The sequence below is a fragment of the Cyclopterus lumpus genome, chromosome 14 (assembly GCF_009769545.1).
Source record: "Cyclopterus lumpus isolate fCycLum1 chromosome 14, fCycLum1.pri, whole genome shotgun sequence".
In the NCBI taxonomy this organism is placed as follows: domain Eukaryota; kingdom Metazoa; phylum Chordata; class Actinopteri; order Perciformes; family Cyclopteridae; genus Cyclopterus; species Cyclopterus lumpus.
The window spans coordinates 1741611-1761553 of NC_046979.1; the positions used below are offsets into that span (position 1 = coordinate 1741611).

Consider the following 19943-nt stretch of genomic DNA (forward strand, 5'->3'; position numbering starts at 1 on the left):
TTTCAGGATGATTATCTCTTGGAAGGATCCAGGGCAAAGGTCAAAAACCACATAGATCATAGCACAATATGGGACCAGTCTCTATGCAAAGTTTGACTTTGAAAAAGTAAAGCAGAACAAAGTTAGAGACGTTTTAGTACAGATTAATTAGGCGAAATGGGCATTTGGGAACCATCCATGCAATTTGAATTTTCTCATGTACCAAACCATATATTTCACTTGTATATCACTTATGGTGTTCAATACATCCAAATATAGCAGTCTTTGTTGATTAGAAGAAAAATGATTTTTTTTTAAAAAAAGCCAAAGATAAGCAACATTTGTGACTGTAAGCGCTAAAGCGATTCATGTTGCTGTGTTCTTTGGCTCATATCTCGGTGATGCTTTTGTGCAGAAGGATTTTCTAAAGATATTTAGAATCTGTGTTAAATCCTCTTGCTCTTTGCTATCTGGATTTTTCTGATAGCACCGAGCTACGGGATGCTAGTTCTGAAAACGTGCTGAGTGGGCTGAGGTGTTTGAGTTGTGTGGAAATGGCTTACTGATTCTTGTAGCCCAAGTTCTCTTCAATATTGTTGCTCATGTTTATTGTAAGATTTTACACAGTCTAACTATAATGTGTAAATCTGCCCCCAATTGGGTTAAAAGGTTAAAATAGTGATTCGTTATTAAATTTTGGATTTTTAAAGTTGGGTCCGGTAAATAATTTGCGATAGAAGTGCACCTACAGATGGAGACCCTTTTGCACCAATAAAAACAAGCATATTGTGTCAATGACTCTATTTGGCTTCGGGCCAATAGAAACTGATTTAATCCCAACACACACAATAAGTTTATTATTTTTTTAAGCTTCCGACGGGTAATTTAAACATCTGGATTTATCACGCCTTTGAGATTGATAACTTGAAAGGTGTGAATGATTTCTTTCACACATAAGTAATCATACGAACCGTTGAGTCATATTCTGAACATAGAAATGCCAAAGACTAAATGATCACAGCTCCTCAAATGTGAACATCGGCTTGAATGGCAAATTAATCAATAATGAAACCCATTAAAATGGAAAGATGTATTTTTTCTTCATATGAATAAATACATATGCATTGTGGTCTAAGAACCACAATAGCATCAGCTCTAGCAGCTTCATGAGGGCTTTACAGCTCTTGTTAGGTATGTTTTACTTCTACGGGGCATCACTAGGACTCAACAGCTCCTTTGCTGTGTGGCTTGTTTGTTCCATCGGAGCCGCTCTCTCTCTCTCTGGCTCAGGTTCATCCCAGAGTCTCCTCGCTGGCTGCTCTCTCAGGGAAGAGTGGAGGAGGCCGAGGCCATTCTGAGAGACGCCGCCAAGAGGAACCACATCCAGCCTCCGGCGGTCATCTTCTGTCCTTCGCAGGTGAGATCTCAGTGAAAAAGTGGCTCATGTAAGGTGAAGATGCACAAACACCAGAGTCATGGAATTATTCTGATTTTACACGATAATAAACCTGACATTTTACTCTTCTGACAAATGTCTTGTAAATATGACAAAGTTTCAAAGAGGATCTTTCATTCTGTGTTGGTTCTGGTGCCCCCTGTGGACTGAAGTGGTAGTGTTGGTTCTGGTGCCCCCTGTGGACTAAAGTGGTAGTGTTGGTTCTGGTGCCCCCTCTGGACTGAAGTGGTAGTGTTGGTTCTGGTGCCCCCTGTGGACTAAAGTGGTAGTGTTGGTTCTGGTGCCCCCTGTGGACTAAAGTGGTAGTGTTGGTTCTGGTGCCCCCTGTGGACTAAAGTGGTAGTGTTGGTTCTGGTGCCCCCTGTGGACTAAAGTGGTAGTGTTGGTTCTGGTGCCCCCTGTGGACTAAAGTGGTAGTGTTGGTTCTGGTGCCCCCTGTGGAATAAAGTGGTAGTGTTGGTTCTGGTGCCCCCTGTGGACTAAAGTGGTAGTGTTGGTTCTGGTGCCCCCTGTGGACTAAAGTGGTAGTGTTGGTTCTGGTGCCCCCTGTGGACTAAAGTGGTAGTGTTGGTTCTGGTGCCCCCTGTGGACTAAAGTGGTAGTGTTGGTTCTGACGCCCCCTGTGGAATAAAGTGGTAGTGTTGGTTCTGGTGCCCCCTGTGGACTAAAGTGGTAGTGTTGGTTCTGGTGCCCACTGTGGACTAAAGTGGTAGTGTTGGTTCTGGCGCCCCCTGTGGACTAAAGTGGTAGTGTTGGTTCTGGTGCCCCCTGTGGACTAAAGTGGTAGTGTTGGTTCTGGTGCCCCCTGTGGACTAAAGTGGTAGTGTTGGTTCTGGTGCCCCCTGTGGACTAAAGTGGTAGTGTTGGTTCTGGCGCCCCCTGTGGACTAAAGTGGTAGTGTTGGTTCTGGTGCCCCCTGTGGACTAAAGTGGTAGTGTTGGTTCTGGCGCCCCCTGTGGACTAAAGTGGTAGCGTTGGTTCTGGTGCCCCCTGTGGACTAAAGTGGTAGTGTTGGTTCTGGCGCCCCCTGTGGACTAAAGTGGTAGTGTTGGTTCTGGTGCCCCCTGTGGACTATAGTGGTAGTGTTGGTTCTGGTGCCCCTTGTGGACTAAAGTGGTAGTGTTGGTTCTGACGCCCCCTGTGGACTAAAGTGGTAGTGTTGGTTCTGGTGCCCCCTGTGGACTAAAGTGGTAGTGTTGGTTCTGGTGCCCCTTGTGGACTAAAGTGGTAGTGTTGGTTCTGACGGGTTCCGATGAGGAGCTTTAAGAAGAACTAGAAACAGACGATCTTCTCTCTGGTGGCCTTGTTTCCTTAAGGAGGTCATATAGAGGATCAGGATTAAACTAGACTAGTTCATTACCAGTTAGGTTTAAGTTAAGTCTTAAGGTGTACTTGCCTTCTCTCGACATTGGGTTCAGCAGCACCAGTTTGAAGAGATCTTACAGCCCTCCATACAAACAAAGCCTTGAACGCGATATCTCAGGAACGTCCACCCGGATTCAGGAGTGAACCGCTTTGAGTCTGGAGGTCAGAGGTCACCGTGACCTCACAACACACTCATACGCCCATAACTCAAGAATTCACATCTTCATCATCACGATTTCTTTGTGGACGGACTCGTATGGCGGAGGCAGACCACGACCTAGTCATTTGAGTTTATTGTATTGCTGTAATCAGCATTGTACTCAGACTTTTTATTCATTGGCTACATTTTGTTACAGTCGAGCCTGATGTCACAACTTGAAAGAACGATGTCAGTAACTTGACATGTTCTGTCTCAGGCTGCACAGTCAGTGGATAACACCGGGTTAATCCTAAAACCCTTAAACCACAAATCACTTTTTTATGTATTTTTGTAAATCTTTTCTCTTGAACTTTGAGGTCACGGTGACATCTTTTAAGGTTCACCGCTCAGTGTGATATCATCATCCTTTTGTTTACTGGATGCGGCGGACGGAGATTTTACATCCAACTAATAATTTGCAGAAATACAAAAACTTTAAACTTGCAAAACACGGGATACATGGCTGGCAAAAGGAATACATGTTATCAAAGATCTCTACAGAGACGGCTCATTTAAATCATTCCAGGACCTTAAAGAAACATTTAATTTAGATGAGAAGGGGGATTTCTGGAAGTATTTACAGCTGAGGAGTAGCACGGGGTCCGGGTTTGGATTGAAAAGAGAAGAGGAAGAAGAGAAGAAGATTAAGGGGTTCCTAAGTGCTTCCTGTACCCAACACTCTGCCTCAATGTTCTATCGAAAAATGTCAAACATTCAAGCTGGAATGTGCGAAGGCCTGAGACTAGTATGGCAAAAAGATCTCGACATTGATATTAAGGAAGATGTATGGAGAGAAATAATATCAAAGGTAGGCTGGGCTACAAGGGATGCAAGAAGCAAGTTTACTCACTACACAATTGTACATAGATATTATTTTACACCTCTGAAACTGTATAAAATGGGCTTGAAGCAGGATAATAAATGTTGGAAATGTAACATAGAAATGGGCACTTTTCTACACGCGTTGTGGGAGAGCTCCAATGTGTTGCCTTTTTGGAAGGTAGTACTGGAAATGTTAGAAGGGTGGCTCAAACGGCCTTTACCAGAATCCATCAGAAGCCATCAGGCCTCACCAAGGCAGAGATCAGAATATCATTGACAGGTTTCATGGTGTAACTGGAAGAGCCCTCATACGCCCACAGACTGGCTCAAACTCATGACAGACGGCTGCATTTGACAATATGATTGACAGGTAAAGAACGGTTCAAGGCAGACAGACCAAGCATGGAAAAACCTAACGGCTTTTATTTATTAGAGTGGTCAAGTACTCGTGGACAGAATTTGGGTTATCAAGAAAATGCAGGAATAAATGCAGGGTATGTGAGTATGCAAATTTACATGTACAAGATAGTTAAAGGGGTGTCGGGGTGAGTGTTTTTTTAAATGAAAGCTCAAAGCTCTGCTTTCCTGTCACGGCAGTTATGGTGTAATATCATACTGAACATGTAGGAACTGGACAATACAAGATATAATAGTGCTGTTTATAGTAGCAGCACTAATAAGACAAAATGTGACCGTAATGAAGAGACAAAAACTATGTATTTTTAATTACAGTCTGGATGACACTGATATATATATATTAAAAAACATTGATACTGACGAATCTCTTGGATCGGGTCGTTAAAAAATGCTCACGCGATACCAAGACGGATATTTTACAGTGCAAAAGATAAACCGGTGAACTCAATTCAGTTTATTTTGTATTCAATTCAGTTTATTTTGTATAGCCCAATATCACAAATTACAAATTATCCTCAGAGGGCTTTACAATCTGTACACATACGACATCCCTGACCTTTGACCTCACATCGGATCAGGAACAACTCCCCAAGAGTGTTTGCTCGCCATCTTTTCATAATTACCACAAGAATTTCCGGCCCCCCTCAGCTTCTCGTTGCACTGTGAACTTTCGCCTCCATTAAGCCTGACGTCTTGGTACTGCACGTGTGTGAACTCGTGCACGCGCGTGCACGTGTGTGAACTCGTGCACGCGCGTGCACGTGTTCCCCCCAGCGAGCGGCCAACGCGTTCACAAAGCCGTCTCTCTGATGAACTTACTTCCAGACTGAGGGTGTTTGTTGTTTCTCTTCCTCCCCACAGAAAGAGCTCCAGAGTGGGACGAGGAAGGCCCACAACATCTGTGACCTGCTCCGTGTCAGAAACATCCGCTGGATCTCGCTCACGCTGTGGCTGGTCTGGTGAGTCCCTGCTGTCCCGCCTGACCTCCACATTCAGCACAGAGCCCCCCCCCCCCCCCCCCCCCCACACACACACACACACACATAGATACACACACCTAAGCACACACACGTGGACATCTAATGAACACACAGCGGTCTCTGTTCATGCATCACCTCGACCACTCGTCAGTCCATTTCACTAACAACAAATAATGACCTGTCAGGTGCTGTGAAGCCTGCGACGGAGATCAAAATCAGGCTTCATAACTGCACAGTGTGGCCGGCGTTCTTCCGGCGCTCACTTCCCCGCAAATGCGGTGGGATTATCTTTGTGTTGCCAAAATGATCATTACAACCGATCCGTCATTAATACAGTACGTGCAGAATGACAACAACATGTCACCTTTTAAGACGATACATGCAGCTGCGTAGCACGTAGCAACATAAGCTTTCATTTAAAGTCACATGATGGATGCAAATCCACTGTTAAGACTTCTATTCGCTCTGTTTTGGTCTCCTCTGGGAAATCTCTTTAGCTGCTGAATGCTGGGCTATGTTCACCAGCCAGTGCCTTACGGTACTCCTCTGTGCTGGCCAGTTTGCACACATTGGGGTTTTAGTGCTTTTGTATTGTAAACAGCTGCCTACTGCAGTGAAGAGTGAAGGTTACGATATTGTAACCCTAGTTCTGGTACGTGGCTCCTCCCATCAGTGTATGAATGGGTGTGAATGATGTTGGTCGGAAAGACTAGAAAAGCGCGTTACAAGTACAGGTCTCCAACTTTTGATTCACCCCAATTTTACACAAACACATACATCACACTTACAATAGATGACATTAATAAACAGCTTCTATCCCCACAGGAACACCGTGTCCATCGCCTACTTTGCTCTTTCCCTGAACACGGCGAACCTCCACGGTAATGCGTACTTCAACAGCTTCCTGTCGGCCCTGGTCGAGATGCCGGCCTACGTTCTGTCGTGGGCGATGTTTCGCTGGTGCTCCAGACGACTGAGTCTCTTCTCAACGTTATTCATGGGGGGATTGTTTCTCCTCTTCATAAAGCTCATACCGGCAGGTATGACACTTCAATGGGCGGCCACTCTCTCGTTTAGTCGTTTTGTATACAGCAGTTTGTGAAATACTCACAAAATGCGAGCTATTGGTTTTGTGTACAGGGACTCGAATTGTCTGAATTATGTCACTCAGGACAAAAATAATGTCGGTGGAAAGTCAACTAGGAGCCGTATTGGTGGTGGAAACATGAATTAAATGCATCCACTTGACTGAGTGACGTACTTAATACATAATAACTAAAAAGACAACTATTGGATGGCGGGAGGTGAAGAGGACGAGTCCAACAAACAGGACTTTCAACCAGAAGACTTTGTGGTTTTTATGGTTGTGGTTTAGTTGTCTTAACCTAACTGTTAGTGGTGTAGTTGTCTTAACCTAACTGTTAGTGGTTTAGTTGTCTTAACCTAACTGTTAGTGGTGTAGTTGTCTTAACCTAACTGTTATTGGTTTAGTTGTCTTAACCTAACTGTTATTGGTTTAATTGTCTAAACCTAACTGTTAGTGGTTTAGTTGTCTTAACCTAACTGTTATTGGTTTAATTGTCTAAACCTAACTGTTAGTGGTTTAGTTGTCTTAACCTAACTGTTATTGGTGTAGTTGTCTTAACCTAACTGTTAGTGGTTTAGTTGTCTTAACCTAACTGTTAGTGGTTTAGTTGTCTTAACCTAACTGTTAGTGGTTTAGTTTTCTAACCCTAACTGTTAGTGGTGTAGTTGTCTTAACTTAACTGTTATTGGTTTAGTTGTCTTAACCTAACTGTTATTGGTTTAGTTGTCTTAACCTAACTGTTAGTGGTGTAGTTGTCTTAACCTAACTGTTATTGGTTTAGTTGTCTTAACCTAACTGTTAGTGGTGTAGTTGTCTTAACCTAACTGTTAGTGGTGTAGTTGTCTAAACCTAACTGTTAGTGGTTTAGTCGTCTTAACCTAACTGTTAGTGGTTTAGTTGTCTTAACCTAACTGTTATTTGTTTAGTTGTCTTAACCTAACTGTTATTTGTTTAGTTGTCTTAACCTAACTGTTAGTGGTGTAGTTGTCTTAACCTAACTGTTAGTGGTTTAGTTGTCTTAACCTAACTGTTATTTGTTTAGTTGTCTTAACCTAACTGTTAGTGGTTTAGTTGTCTTAACCTAACTGTTAGTGGTGTAGTTGTCTTAACCTAACTGTTAGTGGTGTAGTTGTCTTAACCTAACTGTTAGTGGTTTAGTTGTCTTAACCTAACTGTTAGTGGTGTAGTTGTCTTAACCTAACTGTTAGTGGTTTAGTTGTCTTAACCTAACTGTTAGTGGCTTAGTTGTAAAAAACTTTAGAATAAATGTTCCTGTCGACAAAACCAATAGATAGACCTTTTGTGACCATTGTTTATTTTACAATATGTTTAGATGGTAAATCCTGGACATGCAGATACACATTTAACTTTAACTCACATGTACCATCTCACTCTATACTGCTTCATCCCTTCCAGACAGGATTTATCTTGCCATAACGTTCGAGATGATGGGGAAGTTTGCTGTGACGACAGCGTTTTGCATCGTGTACGCATACACGGCCGAACTCTACCCAACCGTGTTGAGGACCACGGCGGTGGGCGCCTGCTCCATGGCCTCCAGATTCGGCAGCATCATTGCCCCGTACTTCATCTACTTAAGTAAGGATGCTCTCCTGTTCATGTCCCGTTTGGTTTACAAGGTCCCGCTTTAAATTCCCCATGCATGGAAGTGAATGAAATTATTTGGAAGAACGGCGGTTTCTTTTTCCCGACTGACAGAAACAAGAAGGCTAACACGAAGCTGGTGCCTCCGCAGGAACAAAACAACAAGAACAAAAGTTAACGGAACAATAAACACAATAGACCGGTCTGCTGAAAAAAAGCTTTCAGTTCAAATTTAGAAGTTTCTTTTAAGATTCAGCGGATCGGATTCAAACGGCCGACGCGGCCACATCGAAGCGCTTTCCACCTTTTGTCTCTTTGTTCTGAACCGCTCTGGCCTCGGTTGTTTTTCACCGTCTCCGTCTTTCATGTGTTGCCACAGGAAGCTATTCGATTTCACTGCCTTACATCCTGATGGGAAGCATGATGGCTCTGTCAGGGTTGCTGAGTCTCCTGCTGCCCGAGAGCTTTGGAATGCCTCTGCCCGACACCATCGCTCACATGCAACACTTCCCCGGGTGAGACAACCGTACGCCTCCCTGAGACCAGCTTTATTAGTCTGATTATTTATCTTAGTTGTAAATGTAGACAAGACAGTTTGATTTGAACTCATCACTTTTTTTTAAATTTAGTTTCAGACAAAAGTAACAACAAATGTAACACAATCTGTGCCAGATTCACAATGATTATATGTGTGTTTCCATGCAAGCACAACAACATCTCTCCCATTGACTGTTTAACAGTCCGGCTCAACTGGCCGTAAAAAGAAGTGACACAAAGAGTAGCCAGTTAAAGACGAACAACACGACTGAACACGGAGGAAGAGGATGACATGAAATGCACATCTTCACTTGCTGGCTGATAGTTTGATCAGAAGACTGTGACCACTGTAATGAATCTGAACACTTTGAGGCAAATGGCTTTTTGTCCACTTTGGTTTTAGTGAGTAAGGCCAAACCATCGTTTCTCATGCACGGATCGATTGGGCGATTTTGGCTATTTTGCTTCCATAACACGTCTTATTTCAGACTAGTGGAAGGAAAACATCTAAAATACACATTTAGCTGTTTATTAGCTGTTTTTTTTTCTTTTTCTAGTTGAATCAGTCTTTTTCTCCTAAATTCACCATAGTTACCATTACATAATGTGTAATTTGCATATTTAACTGCAACATTTCAGACAAGAAAATAAATAACTCCTCTTAATGTGAGTGATGAAGTGGTGAAGTTTCATGTGATATCTATGAGGTCATGTTTTGACCCTATAACACAATAACTCCTCTTAATAAGTTAAGAACATTAAGTTAATTAAGCGTCTTTGTGTGTTTTGAAAAGCACTATATAAATTCGATGTATTATTATTATTATTATTAATGTCAGTGAAGTGGTGAAGTTTCAGGTTTGTTCAGATATTGTTCAGAGGCTCATGTATTCAGCATGTATTAATAAAAATGGCTGTTTTCTGATTTATGAAGTGAAGAAAAAAAAGCTTTGCATCAAAGATGTCTACAAAAATATTTTTTTTACCTTTATTCAATTTCTGTTTTGGAAATGTATACAAAATAGCACATATTCAATAAGCCTTTAAACTTCAAATGATCATGTAAGTGAACCCTACTTTAGTTATGAATTTGACCCTATTAACCCGTAGCGTCTCAACCCGCTAACAAATAAGAAAATGTATTTGTTAATGAGCTTTCTGGGAGGCGGATGTCATCGCCTTCCAAAATAACTTCATCAAACTATTCCTGAAAACAGATATCATAATTATAACTATAATGATATAGTGTCTCACAGTGTAATACAGTGTGTGTTGCACTGGTGTAGATCCCACCTGCACCCTCAAGGTTAAAGGTCACAGGTCAGCCAGGCACGCTGACTCAATCTCAGCCTTGGCTCATTCATACAATAAATATGAATCCTGGGTGCCACTTCACTAGATATTTGATAGTACACACTTCCCGTCAGCATTGTTATGCGTCTGTTAATCATTCCTGTAACTGTGTCTGTTGTTGTTTGTTTTGTTTACTCCAGATGTTGTCAGAAGACGCCGTATACACTCACAAACAGCGAAGAAAAGGAAGACGTTGCAGACAGGAAGTCGTCGGTTGTCCCTTGAACGATATCCGGCTTGAGTAAATAATAGTTCATAACCATCACGTCTCCGTCCATGGTTCCGGTAAACGGAAACTGGTCAGGAACAACTGAAGAGGATTCTTTTGTCAATGGACCGAGGAACGCGACAGAAACAATATAATGTGCGTCTTTAAATATCTCCACCAAACTGGAGTAAATATGTCTCAAAATACAGTAAAAAGAAAAGCACAACAATCTGCACTCATCATAATCAGCAGCAATGCAATCGTTACCATATTCACACGATCCTGATGTCCACTGGTGTAAAAGATTAAAATGTGTGTGTAATTTGGATGTTATGATGCTTCTTTTACATCAAATTTAACACTCACATGTTTCATATTTCAGTTCATAATTCATATTTGTCATAATATGCACAGACTGCAAGCACAATTTGATTTACTCCAAAAAATTGTATTCAAGTTTTTAATTCTTTTAATTTCCTTTCTTGTTCATGTAATAACATTAAATCCACATGTACTGAACATAGTAGAGATATACTGTATTATATACATAGTTAATAGAGCAGTATTTATGAATAGCTCCTTTTAGACAATCAGAGGCGACTTTCGAGAAGCACCTGGGGGTTCGAATGCTCTCTTCTTGTGATGAATGGGCACTTCAAGCTGTAGTGACAAAAGACAAATAAACAAACCATCATGGGAATTTATGAATACAGCAACAAATATATTAAAAAGCTGCAATTTTTGAATATCGTTTCCCTTCTCTTCGTCTTTGTTGCTAATGTTGCTAACAATCAGTACTTTTAGTCCAATAACTTGGTAGTTTGTTCAGCCACGGTGACGGTCTACTACATTATATTTAATGTTCATTTATTTATTCATTTACCAGGGACAGTGCACATTAATCAACATTGCAGTTTTCCATAGGATGAATTTATGAAGACGTATGTATTCCTTAAGGAACCCACCTTTCTCTTTCATGCATCTGTTGAATAGTTTGAGGTAGAGGTCGTCCTAAACTCTCTGGAAGGAAGAGCACAGCAAAGGCAGACACAACAGCCAGAGTCCCCATGACAATATAAGGCAGGAACTTAAAGTATGCACCTGTAAAAGGAGAAGAGGCCATTGTGCACTGTACATATGTACTGTATGTGAATCAATCAGTGTGTATAGCATCCAAACTACAAATAGTTGAAATCAGATGCTTATCTGTTTGAAGTTACTACAAGGAACTTTTGTTTTAATTGTGTGTTGATACCAACCAGCTCCCTAAACTTCAAGAATGTCTTAAAGACATAAAAACATGGATGACCTCCAACTTCCTGATGTTAAACTCAGACAAAACTGAAGTTACGTAACATTTAAAAAATCAGGCACATCTTGTCTCAAAAAGATGCAGAAAAGCTGGTTCACACGTTTGTTACTTCCAGACTAGATTACTACAACTCCTTATTATCAGGCTGCTCTAATAAGTCTCTTAAGTCCCTCCAGTTGATCCAGAATGCTGCAGCTCGTGTACTCACAAAAACTAAGAAAAGAGATCACATGACTCCTGTATTAGCTGCTCTGCACTGGCTCCCTGTAAAATCAAGAATTACATTTAAAATTCTTCACCTCACCTACAAAGCCTTGATTGGTGATGCACCATCATATCTTAAGGAGCTTGTAGTACCATATTGCCCCACTAGAGAGCGGCGCTCACTAAATGCGGGGCTACTTGTGGTTCCTAGAGTCCTAAAAAGTAGGATGGGAGCCAGAGCCTTCAGTTATCAAGCTCCTCTTTTATGGAACCAGCTTCCACTTTCAGTCCTGGAGGCACACACAGTCACCTCATTCAAGAATAGACTTAAGACTTTCCTCTTTAATAGTGCTTATAGTTAGGGCTGAATCAGGTTGGCCCTGGTCCAGCCCCTTGATATGCTGCTATAGGCTTATAGGCTGCTGGGGGATGTTTTAGGATACACTGAGCACCTATCTCCTCTTCTCTCTCTCCTTATGGATACATTTACATCTCTCCATTGCACCTTATTAACTCTGCTTCCTCCCCGGAGTCGTTGTGACTTCACGTCTCATAGGGTCCATTGGACCTGGAGGTGTCTGATGCTGGTGAGCCGGTCTCGCGTTGGCCCTGCTGATGCCCCGCCCCCTCCTCTCTACCTCCTTCTGTTTCATTGATTGGAGTTCCATTCATACATTGTCATATTCATGTAATGTGTTTATGTAACTCTGTAACTCTGTTCATCTGGTCACATGACATCTATTGCTTCTGTCCATCTTCTGTGAATTGAATTTAGAGATGGCTCCTGTCAACCAGGTTAAAAGCTGCTGGAGTCTGGACTAATGAGTCTCTGGTGAACCTACATGGTTTCGTCTTTGCATTTTTCACAGAAACCGACCCGGTGGCACCGATGACAAGCATTAAGAATAACTATAAAGAAATAGCCAATCTAGGAAGGTCATATAGAGGATTAAGTATTCATTTGAGACGGTTTCATAATTGATTAAAAGTCCCTGACAGTAACTTCAAATGATAACTCAGGCTAAAACAATTACTCACTTAGCTGTGACAGAAAAGGTGCAAGTGAGCTGCCCACTCTGGAAAAAGCACTGCACGTCCCTGTCGCTGTGTTCCTGAGCACTGTTGGGTAAAGCTCTGCAGTGTAGGCAAAATTCAGGGATGTACCAGCGGTCATGGCAAATTTACCCACCATCTCCAGAGCAACAGCCAGTTCTGATAAACCTGAAAGGAAAGAACAGTTTGTCTGGGAAAGCTCCTGAATGATCATCAGCAGATCAGAAGCACTTAATTGAGTGTTAAAGTGTGAACAATTCTTTAACCTCAGAAACAGTCTTAAAGAGAAAATCCATCATTTGGGGAAAAACTACTACACAAGTACCTCAAGACTACATTATTAGCTTCTACTAGCATGACACAGCGGAGCAAACTGTCGGCGTTGGGGCACCAGATTTGAAGTAGTAGGATGAATGCGCGGTACAAAAAATAGGGATATCTCTGGTTCTGCTGCATACTTTTTTAAATGTTCTTTCTAAATGTTATAGGAGTGCAATGTTGAATCTGTTGAGTACTCTAGTTTAGAGGGCTTGAAATATTTGCTTGGAAATATAAAAGTGCCATGATGCACCACGTCACGTCACTGCTTACTTTCAGGCACCAGTTGAAGGAAATACAGCGACAATCCTCCAACGAGCAGAATAGAAATAACAGAAAGCCGCCGTGGGAAGTATCGCAGCGCCAGCCAGACGGAAATGTTTGCTGGTACCTCTACAGCTGCTGAGAGGAAGCAGCTGATGTAGGGGTTAGCATGAAGTTGGGATGTGTTCAGGGACAGGCCATAGTATCCCAAACTCAAAGTGAACCTGGGGAGATACAGACAACAGAGAGGTTTCAATGGAAATCTGCACAGAAACAACATCTGACACGACCAAGACCATTAGACTTAGTACTTTCACATAAGCGAGAAATAAAACTTAATGACAAAACCCAAGTACTTTTAAATGAGTAAATGTAAAACAAAATACACTCACCACACCAGGCACAGAATGGCCGTCGTGTTTCTGATGTTTTTTGTCTTCACCAGGTTGAAGACATTGTGCTGTTCCTTCAGGTGTGTCTTCGTCTCATCAACCTGCAAGATACAAAAACCTTTGTCTCACCAGTAGTTCAGCGTATCATTCCACCACTTTGGTCCAGAATGGCATACCTCAACAACTGCCGGAAGAATTGTCATGAAATGTGGTACGTACATTGCTGCCAATGGGATGAATTGTACTAACAGTGCGTCTCTTTAAGTACACAATGTGTTCGGTGTCTGGTCTTGCACGATTTAAGTTTGGGCAGACCTACATGTATGTCGTAATCTTCAAAGATGACCAGTGGAGCCTGAACCTTGTTCCATTTAGCAGCCTTTCTCACGATGCTCTCGGCCTCCTCCACTCTTCCCTGAGAGAGCAACCAACGAGGAGACTCTGGGATGAACCTGCCTCAGAGGAACAGAGCGGTTCAGGTGGGATCAAAGATGGAAAACACAAGTTATCATACTTCCCCGATGTGTGAAGGAGAGGTACCTTCCTTCCTGCTGTAAAACCAGCTGAGCTCCCAGTAGACCACAAAACCCTTCAATCACTTCAAACACTTTACTTCAACCTGTGTAATATAAATACTGTGCAGAATAGTTATATTTATTCTGTCTGTATATATAATATTCAGTATTCAGACTGTAGTCTCCAGAGTCAACGGACATGAAACACCCGACACCAGCACGAGTTACACTAATAAAAAGAATCGATAACTCAATTAAGTGTGTTGCCCTCTTTGTGCTTGCCCGAGTCTCACGGGGATAACGCAGGAGCGTTACAGTGGCGCCCAACGTGGGGCGAGCTTATGGATTGCCAGGAGCAGCACACCAACATGCTGACCAAGCCGATCGTGGCACTGGGGCAGATGCTGGCAGGGATCGTGGACATGCAGCACGAGCAGGCGGAGACGAACCAGCAATTCCAAGACCAGGCCGAGAGGCAGACCAGACAGCTGCAGCTCCGCCGGCGCCGGCCCCCTTTGCCCTGGCAGGGGTGGCCCTACACAGGATGACTGAAGCGGACGACGCAGTCATTCCTGGACTCATTCGAGGCTCATTCGCAGGCCGAGTGGGCGGTCCAGCTCTTGCCTCTTCGGCCCCTGGCGGCACCGTGGCCGGCACCCCTCCCTCGGCCCCCGATCCACTGACCACTGCCAGTACTGGCACCCTTCCGCCCTACAGGGGGTTTCTCTTTCATCAGGGCAGGAGTGTTGGAGGTGCGGGCAGCCCGGACACTTCCGGAAGGAGTGTCCATTGATTGAAGTGTGCCAGGTAATTCGGGTTGCCGGCTCTCCAACACCCTCCACCAGTCCAGGAGCGATGTACCACATTCCAGTAAGAATCCACTCCAGGCGATGGTGGATTTGGGCTGCAGGCAGTCTATGATCCACCAGAGCCTGATTCGGCCTGGGGCAATGGTGGAGGCATTGTGGGTGAAGATTAGGTGTGTGCATGGGGAGTATCCCATAGTGCCAGTGGAAATTAGAGGGGGGAAGAAGCATAATGTAAAGGTTGCGGTTAGCTCCTGCCTTACGCACCCCGTAATCTTGGGAACAGATTGTCCGGGGCTTAACAAGTTAATGGGCAGGCTGTGGGGGTGCATTCACGGCAGACAGGGTCATGCGGTATCGCTGTGCTCAGCCGCGATGCAAGGTTGTCCGGCTCTGCGTATGGGGAGTGGCTCTTCCATGGAGTGGAACTCGTGAGCCAGTTGCTGGTGCCGAAGAGCACTACAATAACCCGATGGCTGGTCACATTGGATATGAAAAAACACTAGACCGGCTAATCACCCAATTTTATTGGCCGGGCATCCGGGCGGATCTGCGCCGTTGGTGTGCGTCCTGCCCGGAGTGTCAATTGGTAAACTCCCCGGCCATTCCGAGGCCGGTCTTTGAGTCCTCTGCCATTTATGGAGGTACCGTTCGAGCGAATCAGCATACCACATCATCGGGCCATTTCACCGGAGCACACGCGGATATCGCTTTGTGTTAGTCCTTGTGGATTACACAACACGATATCCGGAGGCAGTGCTGTTGCGCAACATTGTGCTGTTTCAATTCATCTCACAAGCTGGAAACCCGAAAGAGATTCTGACTGACCAGGGCACCTCATTCATGTCAAGAACACTGAGAGAACTTTACGGGTTACTGGGCATTAAATCTATTCGAACCAGTGTGTACCATGCACAGATCGACGGTCTGGTGGAGCGTCTGAATAAGACTTTAAAGTCCATGATCCATAAATTTATTAGCGAAGATGTATGTAATTGGGATAAATGGCTGTTTTGTTCCAGCAGGTACAGGGGGTTGATCGCCCTGTGCTGTACATCAGCCGGAAGCTATCGGAGAGGGAGGCCAGGTACAGCACAGTTAAGGAGTGCCTGACCATCCATTTTGGGGGTTGACTCCCTGCGCTACTACCTCCTGGGATGCTCATTCACCCTCTGTTTGGACCATGCCCCGCTCCAATGGCTCCACCGCATGAAAGATACCAACGCCCGGATCGTACGCCAGATACTCGGTCGCTCATGGCTTTACAGCCTTTTAATTTTAAGGTGATCTATAGGCCGGGGATGCAGATGGTTGTGGCCAACTTCCTCCCCCGCTCGGGAACCCCTAAAGATCTCTGTGAAGAGCTGCAAAACGTTGCTGGAGTGAGGTTTATCTTGACTATCTTGCTTCGCCATCTGCCAATGCTAACCAGCCCCAGATAAGGGGAAGTAAAAGGATGCATGGACGATATGGTAAACTTCACATAAAAACATTGTTAATTGTCATGAGTACAACCTACCACCACAGCGGTATGTAGAGCAGGCCAGGCAGAGAGATAGCCAGCAGGAGAGATTTCCAGCCCCTTAAGAAGTAAGCAAAAAGAGGCAGCATCATGTAGCCAATGGAAAACCCCAGACACACACCCAGAGATGAGAACAGGACCCGTACATCGCCTGTCAAGATCTCATTGCCTGAAAGAGAGACAAATGTGGGTAAATAGTTTAAGTTAGTTGTAAGAAGTGATACAACAGGTCTTGCACAGTACACACAATATATGTAAATTGTTCAACATCACCAACTGTAGAAAAGTAGTATTTCTTGTTCAAAAGCACAACATGTACACATTTACCCAGCACAAAAGCAGCCACATAGTTGGAGATCTGTCCAATTCCGTTGATGAAGGCGAGGATGGCGAACACAATCCATGAAGTAGAAAAGAGTTGAAAAAAAGAAAATATTGTCTGAAGTGCCATTGTGCCAAAGAAAACAGGCTTTCTTCCAAACCTAGAATGAGAAGTAATAAAAGCAAATGAAAAATTACTTTTAATCCTTTACATTACCGGTTGCTAAAGATCCTTTTAGTTTAAATGTATCCTTTTTTTCATCTGTGTTTTTTTATTTGACAAAAGTTAAGCAAAGACATTTTCAGCAAGAATAAAAAGGTTTTAGGAATATGATGTGTATATCATTTGTATTATGAGATTTCAGTGCCTGTCCGAGAGCTGTCCTGAGAAGAAGGATCCAACAAGAACTCCCAGTAAGAAAACTGTTGAGGTGAACGGCTGCTTCCACTGCTCTCGACACACCAGGTCAAACTGGAGCAGCGTGAACAAAGAAAAACAACATCCATTTGTGAATAATCAATAAAATCCATCAAATATTTCCTTCCTTATCAAAAACATAATTGAGTATGTGTTCCATTCAGGTTTCCATCCATCCATCCATTATCACCCGCTTATCCGGGGTCGGGTCGCGGTGGCAGCAGGTTCAGCAGGCCGACCCAGGCCTCCCTCTCACCCGCAGCACTTTCCAGCTCATTCTGGGGGATCCCGAGGCGTTCCAAGGCCAGCCGGGAGATATAATCCCTCCAGCGTGTCCTCGGTCTTCCCCGGGGCCTCCTACCAGTTGGACGTGCCCGGAAAACATCTAATGGGAGGCGTCCAGGAGGCATCCTGACTAGATGAACCACCTCAGCTGACTCTTTTGGACACGAAGGAGCAGCGACTCGACTCCAAGCTCCCCCCTGATGTCCGAGCTCCTTACCCTATCTCTAAGGCTGAGCCCGGCCACCCTACGGAGGAAGCTCATTTCGGACGCTTGTATCCATTCAGGTTTAATTATTTTTATTTAGTCCAGTTACTGAACTGTAGTGTAATACAACAACCCTGACCTCCGAGACGATGGTGGACTGGTACACGTCTCTGCTGTAGCTCCACCCGTCCACACAGCCCTCCTGCTCCAGGTCCGTGAGGTTGACGTCCCGGCCAGGAACCAATCCCTGAGCAGAGAGATTTCTGACCACGTCCAGCCTGAACCTGCTGCATCTGCTCAGCTGCTGGTTCCCATTCACCACCTCACGGGCACAATGGCACAAACCTCTGTTAGTGGCGTTAGTCACGTTTCACATAAAACCGTTAACTTATTAAACTTTATACCGCAGATGCAGAAAAACACTGAACATCAACTCCAAAGCCACACATTGGATCATCAATGTATTGTAATGTCATAACAATTGATATCACTGAAAGCCTGAACTCACAGATATCTAAAGTTCTCACCAAATCATTGCAGAATGTTTGACGCTTATATTATAATTGCTTATAATTATATACTAGATAATTAGCGTAAAAATATCACAGCAAACACAAAATAAGTATTTTTCCCAATATTGTTTAAAATACTTTGCAGTAAGACTTTTCTTTTTCAGCCTGGCTCCCTTTTGTGATTGTTAAACAACGTGTAACTACCTCTATCGGGATGACGGCGTTGCTCCAGTCTTGAGTCAAGTTGACTTCAGGAACCAGGCAGTGGTGACGAGGAGCGTCAGTCAAGAAGACCACAGAGAAACCACCGAATCCATTGGGCAGAATGCTGGAACAGAGCAGGAAGAAGACGACCTGCTGGAAACGTCCCCACTGGCCCAGAAAAGCAACGGAGTCTTCGTAATCCTGCATGGTCTCAGATCCCAGACCGTCCCCTCCAAAGTTTTATTTTTCTACTGCACCAGAAATACAAGTTTTCCTATCTTATGCAAACAAGCCACGTTTTGAAGCATGCATAATTTATATACCTGGAGGCTATAAAGAGTAAACTAGTCACCTATATATATTGGCCATTCCTCATTATGTGTTCTTGTCTGTACTTGTGACTTGTGAAATGTTATCAGACGCGATAAGATGTTGCAATTCTAAGTCTGCTTCTCGCAAGCACGGTACAAATGCCCGGATTTGATTACAGTTGTGTAATATAACTATATTGTAGTGTCACGGGCTGTCGCTAGGACAGGCTAGCCTGGGGCGGTGCAAAAAGAGAGCTGGACACAGGCACGTCCGAGGGTATTTAACAAAAAGTAAAGGTTTATTTCCCATCCCACCAGCAAGGTAACCAAAAACAACAAAGTATCAAAAAAAAAGGTCCAGTTAGGTAACACAAAACATCCCGGAGGAGAAAGTGGTTAATTAACCAAACAAAACTCAACACTGGTGAATCCAAGCTACGAGGTCCTCTTCTTTGTCGTCCTCTTCCAGGTGCTTGTGGGTTCACCTTCCGCTTGTGTTTCCTCTCCTTCCCAGGTGCTCTCTCTTAAGTCTCCCAGCCCTGCCTCAATCAGGTGCCTTAAGCAGCTGCAGCTGGGTGAGCGGTGAGGCAGGCTGGGAGATGTAGTTCTTGCACTGGCGGCCATTTTGAAGCGCCCCTCCACTACCTGTCCCCTTGTGATGCCACAATATATATAACTATATATATAGTTATATATTTCTATATATATAACTATATATATAGATATATAGAGATATATATAACTATATATATAAATACACAAATTTAAAATAATTATATTTTAAAGGAAAACGAAAAAAGCAGGGTTATCATAGTTTGACTGTAAAAATAATTTACAGTGAATAGTCACATGGCAAATAATACACGCTGTTTTGAAACAAGCACACGAACAATAACGCTATGAAGACTCTACGCCGCACAGTTCTCAGGGAATCAGCGAGATTGCAGGAGGCTGCTCGCAGCATTGAAACGGTGCTGTTTCTACCGCACGTGCTTCGTAACTTTGTTACTCCCTTTATCTCACTCCCTCTTTTCCTGTTTCTTCTCCCTATCACCCAAAAAACTTTTACTCGTGGATATTAAAATTACAAGGGACGCTAAAACAATTGCGCAATCAACCAACGAACTGTTCTCTCTTTTATTAGCTTGCGTTAGCATTACTGTAACAACATTACTCTCTAAAAGCTTTCTCGTTCTCTTAACGTTTAGCTTGTCCGCTAAACAAGTTGTCTTTTTCAACCGTTAGAGTTGTTGACGTCTGCACATGATTGCCAGAGTGCAATAATCCTGAAGT

At 43.5% G+C, this 19943-nt stretch overlaps 2 protein-coding genes across 2 annotated transcripts in view; one reads left to right on the top strand and one right to left on the bottom strand.

Moving 5' to 3' along the window:
* The window catches only part of slc22a21 (solute carrier family 22 member 21), a 14858-nt gene extending 4222 nt beyond the window's left edge, over positions 1-10636 (top strand). Inside the window, exons 5-10 of the mRNA XM_034550708.1 lie at positions 1270-1396; positions 5100-5197; positions 6044-6258; positions 7722-7904; positions 8290-8425; positions 9941-10636. Coding sequence (XP_034406599.1) covers positions 1270-1396; positions 5100-5197; positions 6044-6258; positions 7722-7904; positions 8290-8425; positions 9941-10025 — 844 coding nt within the window. The 3' untranslated portion in view covers positions 10026-10636. The remainder of the gene's footprint in view (positions 1-1269; positions 1397-5099; positions 5198-6043; positions 6259-7721; positions 7905-8289; positions 8426-9940) is intronic.
* A 324-nt stretch (positions 10637-10960) lies between these two features.
* LOC117742786 (solute carrier family 22 member 5-like) lies at positions 10961-18546 on the bottom strand. Its single transcript, XM_034550420.1, has 10 exons — positions 18340-18546; positions 17763-17927; positions 17084-17187; positions 16722-16876; positions 16392-16563; positions 13871-14003; positions 13552-13652; positions 13169-13383; positions 12563-12745; positions 10961-11109 (listed from the first exon to the last, which is right to left on the bottom strand). Exons 1-10 carry the CDS (start codon positions 18544-18546, stop codon positions 10961-10963), a joined length of 1584 nt encoding a protein of 527 aa, XP_034406311.1.
* Between the last annotated feature and the right edge of the window lie 1397 nt (positions 18547-19943).

What these genes read in the sequence shown, in the direction of transcription:
- LOC117742786 (XM_034550420.1), bottom strand. Translation starts at nt 18,546, where the DNA reads ATGCAGGATTACGAAGACTCCGTTGCTTTTCTGGGCCAGTGGGGACGT. An exon ending in AGTCCACCATCGTCTCGGAG is followed by an intron (nt 17,188 to 17,762) that starts GTCAGGGTTGTT and finishes ACGCTGCTCCAG; the next exon opens with TTTGACCTGGTGTGTCGAGA. An exon ending in ACCTTTTCTGTCACAGCTAA is followed by an intron (nt 11,110 to 12,562) that starts GTGAGTAATTGT and finishes CTCCTTTTACAG; the next exon opens with GTGCATACTTTAAGTTCCTG.